Source organism: Eulemur rufifrons, chromosome 7, assembly GCF_041146395.1.
Source record: "Eulemur rufifrons isolate Redbay chromosome 7, OSU_ERuf_1, whole genome shotgun sequence".
NCBI lineage: Eukaryota > Metazoa > Chordata > Mammalia > Primates > Lemuridae > Eulemur > Eulemur rufifrons.
Genome location: NC_090989.1, coordinates 172,656,216 through 172,675,788, shown reverse-complemented (window position 1 = coordinate 172,675,788; position 19,573 = coordinate 172,656,216). Strand labels below are relative to the sequence as shown.

The 19,573-nt window shown below is 38.5% G+C and overlaps 1 protein-coding gene across 1 annotated transcript in view; it reads right to left on the bottom strand.

The window, feature by feature from the left end:
- TAFA1 (TAFA chemokine like family member 1) overlaps positions 1 to 19,304 on the bottom strand; it is a 490,144-nt gene extending 470,840 nt beyond the window's left edge. Inside the window, exons 1-2 of the mRNA XM_069473783.1 lie at positions 18,858 to 19,304; positions 16,831 to 16,951 (exon numbers count right to left, since the gene is read on the bottom strand). Coding sequence (XP_069329884.1) covers positions 16,831 to 16,948 — 118 coding nt within the window. The 5' untranslated portion in view covers positions 16,949 to 16,951; positions 18,858 to 19,304. The remainder of the gene's footprint in view (positions 1 to 16,830; positions 16,952 to 18,857) is intronic.
- Between the last annotated feature and the right edge of the window lie 269 nt (positions 19,305 to 19,573).

Here is a 19,573-nt window from a genome sequence, read left to right as displayed (position 1 = left end):
CTTAGGATAATATAAAAATATCATCTACACACTGAATATGCCCTATAAAAATTTCATCTGAAGCAAACAGCAGCATTGCTGATAGTGTAGTGTTGAATGCTTTGACCTTTAATTCCCAGGTGGCAATTTTTCTTAAAACTGGGAATCAGTTCACAGATCAGACGCATACAAATGAAAGCACGGAAGGAGGGAAGGAGAGTGAGCAAGTGAGAGAGCATTAGGTTTTTACTATGATAAAAAGACAATGAAAAAAAGGACAGGAATTCCCATAGCCTCAAAGGTTTGCTTCACTTTCACTTAAGTGAAGAAGAGTTGGGCCGTGTGACACCCATTCATTCAAAAATCAGCTACATGAAAACAAAACAAACAAGCTTATGTTACCTTTTTTTCTTTATCGGATTCACTAACTGGATTATTCCTTTCTTTAAGCTACACTTTTGCCTTCTTTATAGACTGAGCAACTGAAGCTTCTGGAGCTTTATACAAATACTAAAATAAGCTGATATCTAAGGTTGCACAAGTAAGAATATGAGAGTACTATAGCAAAGAAAGTGTCATTTATTAACCACTAAGGCATTTCACGGGCACCATCTCTCCCTCTCTGCCCTCTGGGAACATGGTAGAATTGCACTTCATGGCCACTTGCCATTGGGTTGAGACATATGACCAGGTCTGGGCAACGCGTTGTGAGTAGAAACAACTTAGATCCCTTCTAAGCTGAAGCATTTATTTGATATTAGACCTGCTCCCCCAAAAAACTCTTTTTTTCTGGCGTGGTGAACAGAAATATTTCAAATAGATGCTGCTCTGAATCTGGATTGAAGATAATGTGGAGCAGAGCCCCTGGCCAAGCTCAGTGGACAGTGGCATGAGCAAGAAGTAAGCTTTTGTTGTGTTAGGCCATAGAGATTTGGGGGTGATTGTTACCACAGCATCACCTAGCCTATCCTGGCATACATTTACCTCTGTCTTAATACCATCTGTCATAACTAACGCTAAAGGCCCTGAGAGGGACAGAGTTTCTGTATTGGAGTCACTAAGAGCATGAGATCTGAAACTAGATTACCCTAGTTCAAATCCCGGTTTCACCACTTACTAGCTGTGCAGTTTGGGCAAGTTATTTAACCTCTCTGAGCCTTATTTTCCTCATTGGTATAAAGAAGAGAGTAAGAGTAGCTGCCTCTACTATACTTCACAGTGGGAAGTATAAGGATTAATGAAATAATATGAAATGCTAAGCACAGTGCCAGGCACACAGTAAGTACTTAATAAAAATCTCAATTTAATGTACATGTAAACTTAGACACAGTTGAGGGAGAGTGCTAAATTAAATTTTTTCTTTCAAAGTCAGCTTCCATTCTGCCTCCTGCTATCTTCAAAGCATTTGCAAACATTAATCCATGACAAAGCAGTGCCTTATCCCTGATTTTTCTAATGTAACTTCCATTCCACCTCTCGACCAACGATAATGCTATTATCTTTGTCTAGAATTCTTTGCTACATTAACTGTATCCCTTACCTTTGCTATAGCCTGTTTCTAGTTCTTCGGGTCTTATTTGAAGCATTGTTTTTCAAGGAAACCTTGACTCAGATTTGGGACCCTTCCCCCTACCAATAAGCCCTCCAAGGAAGGAAAGAGAATAGACAGATGGTCTTGCCACTCCCCAGAGGCCTTAGTCGGAAGACAGGGATGTCTGTCCTGTCAAGAACCCCACTTTATTTACCTAACACTGGATATAAGGTAACAAATACTATTTGAAGCTTCCACCTCCAAATGTTCTATTATGATGACAACTTTCTTGAATTAGCATTTTTATATTGCTTTCTGTTGATGAATAATACCATAGCCAGTAGAAAGAACTTTACACCAGATTTTATTCACACAAACAAGTACATCAATAGGGGTTTCTGCTTATAATAATAATAAACTACCCTTACTCGTTCTCAACAATTTAATTAAATACAATTAACTCTAGTTTGTTTTGGCAACCTATTAATGTCACAATTGAATATAAATAGGCTCATGAAAAGATTATAATAAATAAATCCCTTACACTATTGTAAAATTATCTGATACTCTGCTTGCCAGAAATACAGCGTTTTTGAAGTATGTTAATGAAGACAGTAAAAAAGAGATAATAAAGTTTTATCAAAGAACTTGGCAAGGCATTTTAGAAGATTTTTGACCTCTTCAGTGGAGAGCTAGTGCCTGTTGGGTACAGTTCTTAAGAGACCCTGAAACACTAATTGCAAATTTATCATCATCTGATAATATCTTTAATCCAGGGTTTAACTACATAGGCTATTCTCTCACGCTAGCTCGAATTCCCTAGAATCTTAAAACATAAGAAACTGACTATTGGCACTTCTTTATTTTCTTCTTTTTTTTTTTCTTTCTAGGGCTTAAAATATTAAATACCACCTTACTTAGGAATTCTTACTACAAAGATATTATTTTGTATTCAGAGTAGAAAATATGGGGTATACAGAACAGCGTAGCTGAAAAACACAAACAGTACTCTGGAATAAAAATTTAGGTATCGTTGTGTTTGTCAGTAAATACCTGAATTTCTTCCTTTTGTGATTGAGTCCTATGATAAGAAGGTGATGGATTATTGTAAGGACAACATAATTAATAAAAAAAAAAACTCAAGAAGTATGGATAAATGGTATAAGATTTCAGCTAACTAGTAGCTCTCTTAGTAGCATTCCAATAGGGTTTTAATCCAGTCTGAGAGTCACAAAACACACATGTTAACGTTCGGATGGTTTCTCTTTAATTAGTTATTGGTCACATGTTCAAATTAATTAACTAAAATTCCCTATTAGCTGGCATCACACAGACACCACCAAACTTCTTGATTAGAGCACCTTCATCGGTAACTACATATACAATGTGCTTTCAGAAGGAAGGATACTGTAAGTATTGACCTGTTCATATTGACTTAGAACTCATGGCTAACTATTATGTATTCCACTATAGAGATTAACCATAAAATCCCTGTCTTTTGCCTGTACTAAGTATATGGATTTTGTTATCAGAAGACTCAGATGTGATCATAAGTGAATAAATAAGTCCAAGTTGTCAAATTTCTATGTGAATGTTTTTTTATACAATAACACATACCATGAATGTATGTGTTAGTATCAAGCAGTTTATTTATCCCATCTTTGCTCTGACATTCATATATTTACATATCAATATATTATAATAACAGTATTTCATGTCCTGGACAACTATTGTATGGCAGGTGTAGAATACACATCACCTCTATTTCTTCCTGAAACCTAAATGTAGGGATCTTATACCCAGGAATCCACACTCTATGGGTAAGGCAGGGAGAGTCACACTGACTAGCCCACACTTAGAGCAAATAAGTATAATAATTATAGAGAGAGGGTGTAAACTCCTGGTCTGGCTGGTATACCAAGCTGCCCTACCCCTACAGACTCCTCAGGCCAAGAGTCACTGATGGCAAAGAGGGTGAGGTCAGGTAGAAGACCTGTGAGCAAATCAACTCTATGTCCAATTCCCAAAGATGTAGGTAGATGTCACACTTATAGGTTATTTACCCTGTTCCAGGAATCATTCAAAGTACTTTACATGTATTAAATTGGTTAATCATTTAAATCATTATTTTCAAATGAATAACATGACCCCACCCTGATGGGACAACTGAATTACATAAAAGAACAGCCTAAACCAGGATAGACAACGTGTTTCATCTCAAAACTAAATAGCTAGGTCCACATAAGGCACTCAGCACAGTATGTGGCACATAGTAGGTGCTGGATGATGGTTGTTCCGAGGAGGGCTTATGTGGCTGTTTTTGAAATCATTCCTACCTCATTTAGTAACTCAATGACTGGAACACTGTGCTTAGAAGGATTCAGAGGTTGAATCTGTGTTCAAATATAAAGTGTGCCACGATGGATTAGCAATGTCCGTAATGACGTCACCATAGGAAGAATGGGCTGTGTGTCAGAAATTTGCCAACACTGGCCATGAGGATACTTTTGAAACAGAGGAAGGTGTTTGTTTCAATAATTACAGGAATTGGAAGGGGAAATTTCAGGTCTGATTATATAAGCAATTACTACCTAACATGTTGTCGGGCTATGGGTCTGGCAAGTTTTATTTGAAAGACAGCAAGTTCTGTATTTTAGCTAAAAGATACTGCTTGAAAATGATCAAATCACTTACCAGAAAGGTCAACCCATTTTACAATATTCTAGATAATTCATAAAGGATCAACATGATAAATGCCACAAAATCTTATGAAAAAGTCAAATTGCAGTTGGAGAGAATTCTTTTCCAGTGTGAATGATTTATAACTTCATTTTAAGTAAACCAAAAAAATCTACACTAAGACCGAGTCTAATAAATGTAGATTTATCCTATGCTGTTGCTTCTCTGCCTGGAGCACAAAAGGGTCTAAAAGAATTTATTGGGAAACAACATCCCTGTAAACAACATTTGAAAATGAGGTGCTGTTAATTCAAAAAGGAAAGAAAGCATGCTTTCGGCCAGGACTGTGTTTGCAGTGAAATTAAGACTCAAACATTATTCAACCCCAGCACTCAAAAGTATTGCATGATATAGACCAAGCTACAAGCCCAAGGAACATATGCCTGGCTAACACTACACAATGCTCCTCAACATAGAAATTTATTTTATAATTTCAATTGACTAACTTGCTGATATTCCTGAAAGCAGTACTAGGTTGTAATGGAAACAGAGTCAGTGCACAACCTAAGTTTTCCTCTTACCTTTATGATGATTACCCACATTTTGCAGTATTTTATACAATGGGGAATAACAGTACCGACCACATAGGGTTGTGGTCCAGACCAAATTGTCCTATCACAAGAAACATCCCATACTGGGGGCTGCACACAACAGGCACTCAACAAACCGAGCCATTATTCAGAGGCCGGCAGAAGTCCCAGCCTGCACTCCCAAGTTAGATGACCTTGAACAAATCAATTAACTTATTCTTTCACATTTTATTTATTGGTAAAATGGAAAGATGGTCTCCCTCACAAGGTTATTGTGAGGAGTAACTGAAATATCAAATGCTTAAGATCATTCATTTCTTCACTCATTTGGCAAGTATTAATATTTATTTGGCCCTCACCATGTACCAGATACTGTTCAGGCATTACCAGACCCCTGGGATCCTTACCCTTACCAAGCTCGAGATGTGGTGGGAAAATCAGTGTTCAAGAAGTGATTATCATACAGTGTCATTTCTGTTACTACTAGGAAAGTGTAGTTCTCTCCACCTAGTAGGTGGTCAATAGACATTTGTTGAACATCATATATTAAATTTGTTGTATGTTAAAAATAAAAATTATCATCCTTAGGCTTTGAGATGGATAGAGATATGCAGCTTCCTTTAATATAATAACCAGACTTAAAATCAATGGTCATGACATAGTTTATCTTTTATTGCACCAAGGTAATAATTCAAAGATGTGAAAGGCCTCATGGGGCTCAGAGAGTCTGGCCAGAATATGGTTGCTGTGTCATTGATAATTAGCTGACTTGTTTTCCATAGAGACTCTCATTGTAATACCAGGGATCTTTCTATCCATCTTACCTCTAGCTCTCCATCTGTGATCACCAGTGTGCACTGATAAGGCAGCCTTTAGATTGCGAAACAGTAACTAAGAAAAAAAGTCTTGCTTTCGCTTTACTTGGAATGAATACAAAGTTTCTCTAACTAATGCAGAGCCTCTAGCCATCCAGATTCACTGACTTACAGTATCACCCTTGCCAGCCTCTAAGTCTTTACTCATTCTGTTCCCTTGAGTTGAATAGAACACCCTTGACCTATTCCTACCAGCTAACTTCCTACCCAACCTTCAAAGCCCAATACAAAATACCCACTTCACGAGGGCTTCCCAAACCTTCTCTGCTCAGAATGGATTGCTTCCTGCTTTGTGATTACGTAGCACCCTGCTCAGTTAGAGCCCAGAATACAAGCAGCTTTGCATCTTAGACATGGAGTTAGGAATCAGAAATTTCTGGAGGTAATATAAAGACAGTTCCACAACTCTCAGAATTTGACAGAATTGTCTAAAGCTGTACTATTTTAAACAGTAGCTACTGGACCCATGTGGCTCTTTAAATTTGATTTAATTAAAATTTGATTTTTTTTCTTTTTTAATGAAAATAATCTCATGACACACATTTTTTTGGATAGAAGAGAGGTTCCGAAGGTAGCCAATTAACCCACATCAGGGATGGTCAAAGACTCTCACTTTGCATGCCAGTGTCAATCAATTGACAGGCAGTGCCTGGAGGAGGATTGAGAAAGATTCCATAATCATATCTAGGCTCTGTGGGAACAATCACTGTGATTGATTCACCTAGGCCTGTGATAGATTGAAGGATGCAGATTGGCAACATGCACACCATAAATTTGCTCTTGCTTCTAAGTGATCCTAGGAGCAGCTGTCAAAAATGTTGCCCTACAAATGTTCACCCAGTGACCTAGATTCTCCAGCACCTGTCCAGTATCTGGCATCTTGCATTTTCATCAGATCAAGAGATGTACGAAGCTACAAAGCCAATTCATTTTAATAAGACCTCATCTGGGAAGATTCCAAATGGCACATTCTCAAGTCTTATATCTTATCAGTTTATTTCAGAATAAGGGCTTTATTTATTTTTGTTTTTTCCTATGCCTTTTATTTTTAAATTCACAGTTTTATAAAGGGCTGGTCTCCAGTTACAATTTTTTTGCAGAACAGTGGTGTTCAAACTTTCCTGACCACAGCATCCAGAGGAGGTAAAACATTCAATTCCTACATATTTCCTCTTCCCAGTGAAAAATACTCAAGGAAATAAACTTTATGAATCACTATTTTTATAAGAGGAACTTATTATCATGCTCTTATAAAACAATGTCCTTAAGACAAAAAAAAAAAAAAAAGAAGAAGTTATGTACCATGAGAATATGTTGCAGAGGTTCATAAGCAGTGTTTAAACAATGTCACTATATGTCACCATACAAGCAAACTTTAGGGTGATTACATATACCATCATGCATCACTTATCGACAGGGCTGCTTTGAGAAATGCATCGTTAGGTGATTTCATCATTATGAAAACATCACAGAGGGTGCTTACACAAACCTAGATGGTCTTGCCTACTACACGTCTAGGCTATAATGGTATAGCCTCTTGCTCCTAGGCTTCAAACCTGTATTGCATGCTACTTTCCTGAATACTGTAGGCAATTGTAACACAACAGTAAGTATTTGTGTATTTAAACATAGAAAAGGTATAGTAAAAATACAGTATTGTAATCTTATGGGAACACTGTGGAATATGAGGTTTGTTGCTGACTGAAACATCCTTATGTGATGCATGGCGATACATGTTTTAGCAATAAGAATATAGATAAATCTTTTCTGAACCACAATCCAGAAATGTCTTAAAATGTAGTCTTCAGCAAATTTGAAACCCAAAATATGCAAATATGCATCATTATGGACTATAGGGTTAACCAAACAGCCCACAGCAAATTTAATTGGTAATGATGAAACTAAACCAACACTAATTTATAATTAAAAAGCAAAGACCACAGCAATTGAAAATTGCTAACAACTCAAGACAACACTCATCATCATACACCAATAACAAATTATTCTTCCCAAAATTGCATGAATTCTAATTCTTTGCATACAGAAAGTTTGCAATGTTTCCAAGAGCTGGCAGCCAGTTTTCTTAGTAGAATACTGAATTAAGGAAGCTCAGTAAACCTTAGTTACATGTCACTTCCAATAGAATGATAACTCAGTTGGTTTACTAAAAAGTTGCCTTTATTCATACACAAAATGAATACACATGAAAATGTAAATTGTTTGCTCAAAAGAACAAAAAGAAAAAGGACAAACCTTGGATTTCAAGATCAACTTATAACCTACTATTGGGCTGCAGACTACATTTTGAGAACTTTAATAAAGTATTAGATTAAGAGTTTTATATAGGCATCACTATGCTGCCTGCTGTCTCCCTCTGTTTTATTACATTTACTGGTTATCATTTCTTCCAATCTGAATCTATAAGAAAATTAATTGATTTTTAGCTAAGATTTGAGTGAGACTTCTGATTAGACCATTGGCTGCATTGTACAGAGGCTTTCTGTTAATCAGAGCCCCAGTGATACCATTTAGCTGCAGACAAGAGGCTTAGAGACCCAGTGTTTCAGCCTGTTGGGTATAAGTAGGGAAGGGCTAAGCCACAGGCATAGTTTTCAAGCAGGCCAAGACACATGTGCGCAGAACATCTCCTTTTGGCCCTACTCTCCATACCTCTCTCCGGCCTATCTGCATAAATATATTGGATAAATTCATTAAGAATCATGAGATATTAGAGTGTAACATAGTCTTGTCTGAGGTTACACACTGACAGACTGTAGGTAGGACATAACCTCAGGTCAAGTTTTGTTTGGCCCACCTGATATGTAAAAGGTAAAGAAATTACACATAAAATTCTAGGTTTCTAGGTTGCCTTGAAATATCGGATGGTCTCACAATGGACCTATCTCTCAGGCGAAGCTAAGGATGGGTTGGGCCTTCTAGATGTGCATATGCTCTTGGGTTGCCACAGCCTTCAACATTTCCTGATGTCTGGCACATAATTTCTGTTACCTGCCTGGTCCATGAAGGTATTTGCCTTGCTTACCTATAAAATCATCCACAAAGTTTTCAAATAGTTTTAGCAGAATGCTTTTTTACATCTACAAAAGCAATTTTGTACTGAGTCTTGCCATATCAGATAAGATAGATAAAATAAATAAATCAGTTCCTTAGGCAGTTTAAAACTTCATTATTTGGCAGAATATACTTCATTGTTTATGAAACACATGGATCACCCCCTTGGAGCTACAAGACACAATATGGAAATTGTTGATTCCTTCCAGCCCTCTCGTCTGGAGCCTTGCAATTTGACACCTTAAGGGAAATCCTGAAAGCCCCAGCCTCTGACTCCTGCCCTGGTGCTTTTTTCTCATCATAACCCAATATAAAAAAGACTTAATGTGGTCCTGTCCCACCAGTATTTGAATTTTAAAGGACATAAAGTTACTGCTTGGCCAAAAAGCCTAGTTGATCAGTAAATATTTATTGAATACCTACCCAATATTTATTCAATGGGAAGCATGACCTGCTGGCCTGCTTCCTGTTGTTAATTTCAGGAGCATGGAAGTGTTTCCCCCCATCCCCACTGTGTGGTAGCTCATCTAAATCTGGGAGCTGACACTTCAAAGCATATGACTCCATTGGCCCATTTTTCATCCACAAAAGTGGGAAATAAGAAAATCCTTTGGATGTATGCAGACTCAGCTTGGATTTATTCTTGAGTAACATGAAAGCATGTCTAGAAAAGGTTTAGAAAGGGTATAGTAAAGGTAAAGGCAGGTAATTGCATCAGGAGGACAATGGGCACATCTGAGGTTGTAGGAGGTCTTTAATCAGACTCAGGGGGAGATTTGGTTTGACCCCTGCCCTGCATGGAGGAAGGATCCACTTAACGAGCAGGCAGATTGCTCAGCATTTCCATCCATCTTCTGAGAGAAAATCTCTGTGATAATATCATTTTCTTTTTCTGGATCTTATTTATATAAATTCAGAGAAGGAGAAAGAAATAGTGTCCAAGAGAGTTCCCTAAGTGCTTTAGAAACATTATCTTTGGGGAATTCAATTAGTCTATACAAATTGTTAACAAAATAATTCATCTTCCCTTTACCCCAAAGAAAGGAAAAATTGCTTGTCTGGTGTTATTTTCTCTCTGCTACAAAGATGAAGTGACTTTTTCCCCTGATATCAAAAGAATTGGAAACTAAAATTCCTTTCCTTATTTGCTAAGTGACGCTTCCTCTTCAGTCCCTCAAGACCACTTCTATGATATTTTCTAAACCTATAGGAAAAACAACAAAACCACCACCACAACAAAAAACTCCTTATGCTGTGACTGAAAACCTTAGGGATTTAATTTTTTACTACATTTGTAAGTGTATTCTTTGAATTATTGTCATTACGGGAATAGCTGTCAAAAATTGAATAGAGTCAAATATCTATCCAAGATATGCATATACATACATGTATATGTTATACCAACAATTTAATGTTTATACAACTCTCCATTTTCAGGTATCTCCAAATTATAAACACACACAAATACACATGCATCCATATATATGGACACACAAACACTCATACACAAGTAGTAACAACTAAGAGAGAGTTTAAGATTCCACCAGAATCTTCATTCCTTCTTTCCTTCATAATTTAACAAGTATTTTCTGAGCACCTACTATCTGTCAAGTACATTAGTAGAAGTGAGAGATAGAAAGATGAATAGCCAGTATTTCAGAATTACCTTGGCCCACCCTTCTCAACACATGTGATATGAGTGGGCACTATAGATGTTGCCCAAATAAAAAAAGTGTTTGAAAATTTTTAGTTAAACAAAATCATATTTCTTACTTGCAGATCTTTCCAGAATTTTCATACACTTATATGAACTGCAGATCTCTAAGAGGAGAACATACCAAACAGTGAGTGCTTCCCAAAAAGGCCATCATCAATGGGTGTTCTCCAAGGAGCATCTTGAAGGGATAGTGTTTTTTTGAAGTACAATTTGAGAAACACTGCTCTAGACATTTTACTGGATTAAGGCCCTTAGACGAAAGAGGGCCTCATGAGAGTTTCCTGCTTATTCTCCCTTCTTTTTTCTTCAACTGAGACATTGTTTGATGTATTTCTAATTTTAGCATTAAAACTCTCTATATCTAGTAGTTTACACTTTTTTTAAAAAAAACAATATATGCTCATACCAAAAGTAAATCCAAAACATACATAATTATAGGAAGTAAATAAATTAAGTCATTCCAGTTCTCTCACCAGATTTAGCTATCACTGTAGAAAGATTGTTTATATCCTTTTTGACATTTTTATGCATATGCAAATCTGATTTTTTCTCTAAAATTATTTTTGAAGTATTCTTTTCCTTGTTTTCTTCACTCAGCAATGTCCCATGGGCATTTTTCCACATGAGTATATGTACATACATGTCCTCCTTTGTAATGGCTACATCAAATCCCATTGTGGGGATGTACTATGATTTATTTTACCAATCCCCTTTTAATGGAGATGAAACTCCTCTCTAATTTTTTAGCTATTAAAACCGTCATTGTGATAACTATACCTTCACATGCATCTTTTCAGATTTTTCCAATAATTTTCTTAGTGTAAATGCCTAGAAATGGAATTATTGTGTCAGGATTTGCAAATTTTATATTTTGGGAGATATTGCCAAATTGTTATCAAAAATGGTATACCCTACAGTTAAGAGATTTTTACAGACTTTAAAATTGAAAGTGTTCTAAAGAGAGTTAAAATTGTCATCTTAAATGAACTTTAAAACATTAATAATTAAAGGCTAATGTTCACTTATGCCATTTCTAAATATTTTTGTTTGCAATATGATACAACATCTATTTTCCTTAGCTATGAATTGAAGCCATAGGCTTGAGCTCATATAAGTAACAATTTCTTAGCATTATAAAATTCTCTTATAAGTTCATGGGGTTAGCAGGAAATATTTATTTGCATCTCTACTTGGTTTTGATATCATGGGGCCTTATCAAATGTCTATAGCTGTACTCTGACTCTAAGATGAGGTCAATATCATCAATCAGATGATCAATGGATTATCAGCAGCACCAGCTTACACCAAATAACAACCTGTCTGCTCCAATCCTTAGGCCAATTCACTACACTTAGCAACCTAGCACTGGTATGCATTCTTAAAAAGCCAACATGCAACCATGGTTGTTCACACTATTTCTTCTATATTACCGCTATAAAACAACCCTTTATTGTAATGTTCCTTGGTATTCCAGTGCATATTCTTTAAGCAGCTTTCAATAAAGTAATATTGAATGTTAAGGTAAAAATCAGTATAAGGCACACAAGAATGCTTTTTAATATTTTAACAAAAATACCACAATTTAAAATGGATGGCGATGTTCAGTACGTAATAATCAAGTCATAAATGAATACCACTAATGTACATAGTTTGCTTAATACAGCTTTAAATCAGGTCAAGTATAAATTACATAGACAATTCTGTTCAGTAATCTTTTTCTATATCATTTCTGTACACCCTGTCAATAAAATAGAAGTGATGCAAGAATAAATGATTCATTAGGCACTTAAAACTTCTTGTCTCATGTAATTTATCTACATAATTTTAAATTACTAAAGAATCCCAAGGATCTTTTCTTGCTAAAGAATTTTGAGATGATCCATATTTTATTAAGTTTCAATGACATCCCTCTCTCACACACAGACACAAACACCCACACACTCAAAATTAAGCAACCATCAAAATTACTGTCATACTTCATATATCCATAAGGGGAAAAAAATTTATCTTAAATTAGAAAGTTACATTTAGCAAAAACCATTCATCCTTTCTTACCTGTTACACAAAACCCTGGTGATTATAAACAGTTGAAGCTGTCTATTTGAATTACCTGAAACAAATGAACACCACTTTTGAGTTTTCATTTAGTCTGTCTTTTTTAAATTAAATGCCCTCCCTCTAGCTTTACTGTGAAAAATTAAAAAGAGGTGCCAGTATTCTTCAAGTTGTTATGGTAATTTCTGACATAGTTCCCAAAATAAAAACTTGATCTAGCCAAATATTAAATTATTGAAATTACAAATCTGTTAATCTATAGCACATTTTTACTTGTGTAATTTTAAAATTCACTTGCCTTTGATTGACTGTTTTAATCTTCCTTAACTAGTGAGTAACTGAAAATAAATGGCGCATTCTTAACACTATAAATATGAAAAATAGGAAGGACTCCGGGACTGCAGGCGAATACATTAAAATCAGTCAGTTTTCTAGTTAACATATTCTCATTCTGTTTGTGTACAAACGCACTGCATTGAGAAGACAGATCACAAATTCACGGTCTCACAAAAACATGGTCTCCGTTTCATGTTATGACAGCAGAAATTGGCCCAAATCTCTAACTATTTCCCCTACAGGACCCTGGCGGGCTGGTGCCAACCAGGTGTGGCAGCCTGAACGAGGGGAACATCGCGTCAAATTCCACTCATCTGTCAGTGTAGTGGATTATTTCTTGAGAGACTGAAATTGGCTGCTTGCAATCTGAACACCATCAATCTTACTGTGCAGGGACAGCCAAGCTGCCTGTAAGAGGCTGATGGGGGGAAGGGGCTGGGCGCAGCCATTCCTAAGCAGGTGAGGAGGTGGCCGGAAAGGCTTCACTCTTCCTCCACTCAAGGCTCTGAGTGAAAGATTTGTCATTTTCCACGTTGCCCTGGTATACTTGGTATGCACGCAGAGTCTTCCTGCTCTTGCTTTATGAAAGAGGTGATTTTTCAAGCTTAGGCAAATGTGGCAAAGCTCAGGGTCTGCTGGTATCTCATTTTTTCTCATCATGTCACTTGTTTTAACCGATTGGAGAAAATGAGATTATGTTTTTTCCTTTTTGCTCATTTATCCAGCTATTTATTTATTTATTTGCTCATTTAGGAGTGGATTGTCACAGATAACTGGCCCTGATTTCTCTCTTGTTTTCATACACATTTCATTAGTGTCCCTGAAGATTTAAGACCCACAAAGGAAAATGTCACAACTCTCATGGAAAAAAGCATATTTTTGCTCTTAAAATCAAAACAGAAGATTATATTAAAAAGTCTGACTAGAATAATCTAGAATATTACCATGGCCAAGATCTATCACTTTAATCTTCACAGCTATTGTCGAAAAACCAAGAAAGTTGAATAAACGTATTACATAGAACCATTGGACTTTAAGTTTAATATCATTTTAATCTCTCTGCATCTAGAAAGGGGTATTTATAGTTTCTTCATTTCAACAATGAAACTGAATGGGTCTCAAATGTATAAGCACTTGGGGTTGAAATTGGTTTCAGTGCTGCAGTTTCTCGGGGTACTTGATGCACAGATCAACCACGCATGGGTTGATAATAAGCAAATTCTAAGGAAGACAATGGAGAAAACAAATATTGAGTTTAATTTCAGTCAGAACTTAATAATGTGTTTCTCTGTTTAAGATATTATGTTTTAATAAGAAACCCTACAAAAACATGAGTTCATTTATTACATTTAACCCCTCACCAAAAAAATCTACATATAGAGACAACCTATGTGAAACCTCATTGCAAATTGCACTGTGTATATTTCACGATTATATGCATAGAATGTAAACTAAGACGCACAGCACTCGGTGGTATATTCTAGCCATGTACCACCACAATAAAAAAAAATTTAAAAAAAAATCAGCAAGAGAAAAAACAGTTTTCGTTCTCACTATGTGAATTCTTAGCTGTATGAACAGCAAAACTTCACTCATTCAACGTCCCTGATTTGCAGGCTCGTAGTCTATTAAGAGGGGATGTCAGAAATATTCCTGATACTTATAAAGAACTTTACAGCTTACAAAAAGACTTACTTAGAAGTTATTTTTATTTTCGTTACACCCGCTACCATATCCCCAGATGGGAAATTGGGCTCAGACAAGAAAAGTCACTTTCCCAAGGTCATGTCACTAACCTTAAGTGACAGACAGAGATGGTGGCCAGCCCTGAGCCCTGCTTTCCCCCTCACCAGGAGCCACTCACCAGTTCTGCCCTGGCCACCTCTCAGAATGGGTTTGCATTCAGATGAGTCCATGAATGGACATCATGAAAATTTTCACAGATTATCTGAAGGGGCTCAAACCTCCTCAAAGAAGCTACCTGGCACGGTGACTCCGTGCACCCAGAGGCATTTCCCCCTCCTGGGAGGACACCTGCTCTGGTGGTAGAATCAAACCAACCTGACTTCCAATGGCAGCTCTTCGCTGTGTGGCTTCAGACAAGTCCCCCAAGCCCTCGGAACTTCCATTCCCTGGACAAAACAAGGGAAATGACACCCACTTGCATAAGGATTATACCAACCAATGTGAATTCACTCTGGGAGTCGTGCCTAAAACATCACAATTAATAGTTGGGGTTTTTTTTAATTATAAATTCTTATTTTTGAGTATTACAAGTGCAGATCTCCCACAGTATTTGTACGACTGTGCAACAAGTCAAAGACAGTTTTGGCCAGAACAGATTGGTGATCAAGTGATTGGCGGTAACGGTGTAGATCCCAAAATCCACGTCTGTCTAGCGGTGCCCGCACCAGGCTCCGGACACAGGCTGCAGAAACGCCGGCGCGCAGCAGAGGCAGAGCGGTTTCCATGCCCACCTGCAGGGGCACCAGCGCCCCCTCGCCTTCCCTCCCTGACCCAGGGCGTGGGGAAGAAGGATGGCTGAGGCCCAGGGACAGTCCCTTGCTCCAGCTCCAAGCACAGGCCGCCCCCTCCCTCTCCCCCCGGGGTGGCCAGGGCTCCAGCACCCAGCGGGCTGGCGCGCTCGCTGCCGCCTCATGCGGGTGCGCGGGAGGACCCTGGGAGGACCCTGGGACCCTGGGCTGCGCCCCGCGCTCTGTAGAGCCTGCCCCAGCCTGGAAGCAGCGCCCCAGGAGGCAGCTAGCGGTGCCCCGCGAGGTGTTGCCGGAGGACTGTACCGAAGATCCGTGTCCAGGCCGGCTGCTGCGGAGCCCGGGAAAGGCAAGGGCGTAGACGATGGACTGCGCAGCAGGAGGAAGCTCCGCGGATGGGAGGAGGCCATTGAAGGGATTTGGATCGGGGATGGAGGGCTGGGAGCACTTCCGAACTGAGGATCGGAAACTTGGATGCGCAACTGGTCCCCAGAGCCTGAACTTGACCGTTGCGGGGGCGGGAGAGGGCGACGATAGGGTGGGGGGAGGGGGAGGGTGAAGGCACAGGTAGTAAAAGGATGCAAAGGCTGAAGCTAAACAGAAAACGGGAGGGAACCTTTTCGAGAACAAGAGAAGGTAAGGACAATCGAGCTGGGGCGGAGACGGCAATGAAGAAGCTGGTGAGAGAGGAAAAGAAGAGAAAAATCCAGACTGAAGAGTGAGGCCATGGAAGGGCGAGAAATACACTTTGAACAGAAAGACAAAGAAAGCGAAATGCGTCCGGAACTAAATATTCAATATGGGGGGGTGGGGGGAGGTGGGAATCAGACAAGAGGGAACGTGTCCCTGAAACTGCCAAAAGAAAGGGGAAAAAGCCACAGAGCACGCTGGAAGAACAGGAAGTGAAGGAAGGGAGAAAGGAAAGGAGGCAAATTAAATCAGACAAGAAATAGTAAGTTACTTTTTAATTTCTTTTTCCTTGACAACTTAACTTTCAAAGTTAGTTTGGGGACTGTCCCCTCCTCCCACACACACACACTCCTTAGCCACATACACACCAAAATTACAGTATTTATACTAGGTAAAAATGCATCCCAGGAATAGACACATAAAGATGATATTTTGCTTCCCTAAAAAATCCTCAAGTTTTGAAAGTTATCCCACCTTTTGCAGAATATTTTGCTATTGGCCAAAGCATCCAAAAGCAAATAAATGCCTTCTACTTTTCAAGGTGTGTGGAAGTGGGTGGGATGACATTGAGAGAAACCCCCCTCTTCTGAGAAATTAGTAGAAATACCTCCGAAACATTTTGGTACACTCCCCTTCCCGCCCCCCCCCCCCCCCCCCCCCCCCCCCCGCCCCAAGCATCCAGCCAACGCTAAGTCTTGGGATTCAAAGGCAAGCTGCCCACACTATAGCACTTTCTGTCACTTGCCTTCAACCATCTGTTAAGGAGACCGCGGTGAGACCGGAGGAGGCTGCAGTAGAGCCAGCTCCAACTTACCTGGTCTGTGCAGGTGGTGCTGCTGGAAGGTGTGCTGAAGGGATCCATGGCAGAGTAGCATTGCACAAGCACTTATCCACAAATACAGCACCCAGGACATCGCAGAGACCATTGCCATTCTCTAAAGAGAACATTCGACAGAAAAGGTTACCCCCAGCTTCAAGCCCCTAGCTCAGTCAGCCCCACTGATGAGCGAAGGGAGGTCTCAGACGTCATGTTCCGTTGCTACTTCTCTGGCTAGAATTAATGACCCAGCAGAGGTCATGCCATGAAGTAGGATTGAGGGGAAGCAGTTTCCAGAAGATCGTACATTCATTTTTTTTTTTAAATTCTACAAAACAAAATTCCAAAGACTGCCAAAATACAGAATAAAGTTTTTGACTACCAGTTAGGTAGTTTGAAACAATGTATGCTGACTAAAATCCTATTTTACACAATGATCTTTAAACTATAGTCATCCCAGCTATTGAAAAGCTGCAGACTCCTGTTCATTCTAACTTCATTGCAAGTCTGACATAAGCCTGGAAGGAAAGAGTGGGTTCTTTTTTTTTTAATTCTATACTCATGAATTTTTAATTGCAATGCTGTCTTCTAAACTAAGTAATCATTTCTCAGAGGCATGTTGTAATCTCCTAATAGAACTGATCTTTTTGGCTGGACTTAGAAGGAATTGTCTTCAGCCAGAATGAGTTTCAAATGCAAGATGTATGCATCTATCCTAGAGCAAGCCATCATTTACAATCTTGCTCCTAAGATTCCACTGTGGCATTTGATGTATAGTGTTGATGAATATGCATATACAGGTGGTATATGTATTTATGGATGAACATATACCTTTTCTCAGGCACGGAAACTTTGACAGTCTTATCTGCACCTACGAGGATCTTTGGAGCTACAAAGGCTCAACTGCGCTACATATTGTCCAATTTCTCAAACAACACCTTATGCTGCATTTCATATTGCCAAATTAATCAAACTTGAAACATCACCCTTACTCAGCCAGTGATAGGGAAGCATATTCTATACAAGAATCCAGTTAACTATATGCTTTTCTCTCAGCTACACAGGGCTTTGGAAGCAAGGTTGCTTGCTTTCTTTTCCTTTCCACTGTCAAATCATACCCTTGAAGAATTTTAACTGTACATTGAAGACCTGCTAGTGACCTCCCAGCGTGGCTTCTTTATTCATGGAAATTGGTACTCTTTTTAAAAACTGTGATGTTCAGAAAGCAAAATTATACATCATATATGCACATAATACAGGATAATTTGTGTGTTTTAAGAGAGAGATGCAGCCTTCAAAGAGAGTTTTAGGACTATAATAGACAAATGGTGACAACTATAATTAACTGCAAAGTAGGAAAACATTATTTTCAACAGCGTGATGCTATTCATGCCGAGTCTGTGATTCAGACGGAACACTCACTTTCTAATACTTTCACTGCCTACTATCTACTTTTGTACACAACATGCCTTGCCTTATTGTTTCAGAATTGTCAGGATAACATAGAGGTATTCTCTTCAGTGGAGATAAATAGCAATACCCCTACTGCGAATCCTAAAATGAATGCATTTTTGGACTTTTTCAGAATACCCTTTAAACTAAAGAAAGACAAAACAGAGGTGATTGTGTTTTGTCAATTCACTGTGCTGTGAATTGCAGTTAAAATGCACTAGGAATTAATCTAAACTTGAAAAAAATCCTACCCAAATCAAAACTTAACAGTATTTCTATGACTGCTTTCTCTTGCTCATTTCTTCACCTACATAGATCTTAGCACTCAAAAAGATCACGGCAACTTGACATTTGCAATATATATATTTTTATTTAAACTTTCTTTAATTCTCAGCATTACTTCCAAGCCTCCTGCATATCGCTCTCACTGCTTGCTCGTTTACCGAGAGGTTGTCTCAATGTTAATAAGTGTTTCCCCAAAAAAGGCATCCAGCCTACATAGTTCTCTAGATATGACTGAATACGTTCCAGATCTGCTTTCACAATCTAAAATCCTTAAAGAGGTGTCTTACCTGAAAAATCCAGCCAAGAGCAGAGTACTCTATTAGTGTTCATTGGAAAGATCTAACACTTTCTAAAATCCATCTGTGCCACAATTTGAGATTTTTTTTAAAAAAAAAAAGAGCTTCCCAACAATCTTCGTTATCAAGATTAAAAAATATATGTTTTCCTCTTCCGATCCTATTTCCACAGTAAAGACATCGGGTTCATTCAAACTGTAGTGTCAGAAAAGGAGCCAAGGTTTGAGGGGTGGAAACCTTGTCATTTTCACCTTTAAATCATCTCCTGGCGTCACCTCTGAGACCTTTGAAGTGATGGGGAGATAACGTGCAGTTTCCTGAGGAGAATCAGTTTATAGTTGCCGACGGACTGTTCCCATTCCGGTGCATTTGGGGCAGAGTAAGGCAGCAAAATGTAGGAGCAGGGCTGCTATACGGTGCTGTAAGTAGCAGTAGTCTGTTTCAATACATCCCTCCTCTCTAAAGTATCACATGTCTTAAAGTGACATTACCCTCTATTACAGCTACAGTGAATTGTAATATCTGCCCACTAACTCTTCGACAACTCAAGCAGCGCTTTAACACTCTGTTGCCTGATATATAGTGTTAGAGGTTTTACTGAGAGCATTCATTTGCCAAAAGAGTAAAGAGGGAAAGAGAAACAAAAGAACAAAAACGTTCTGCAAAATTTTGTTAGTGCTAATGGGAGTTAGACTTTCAACAGTGAA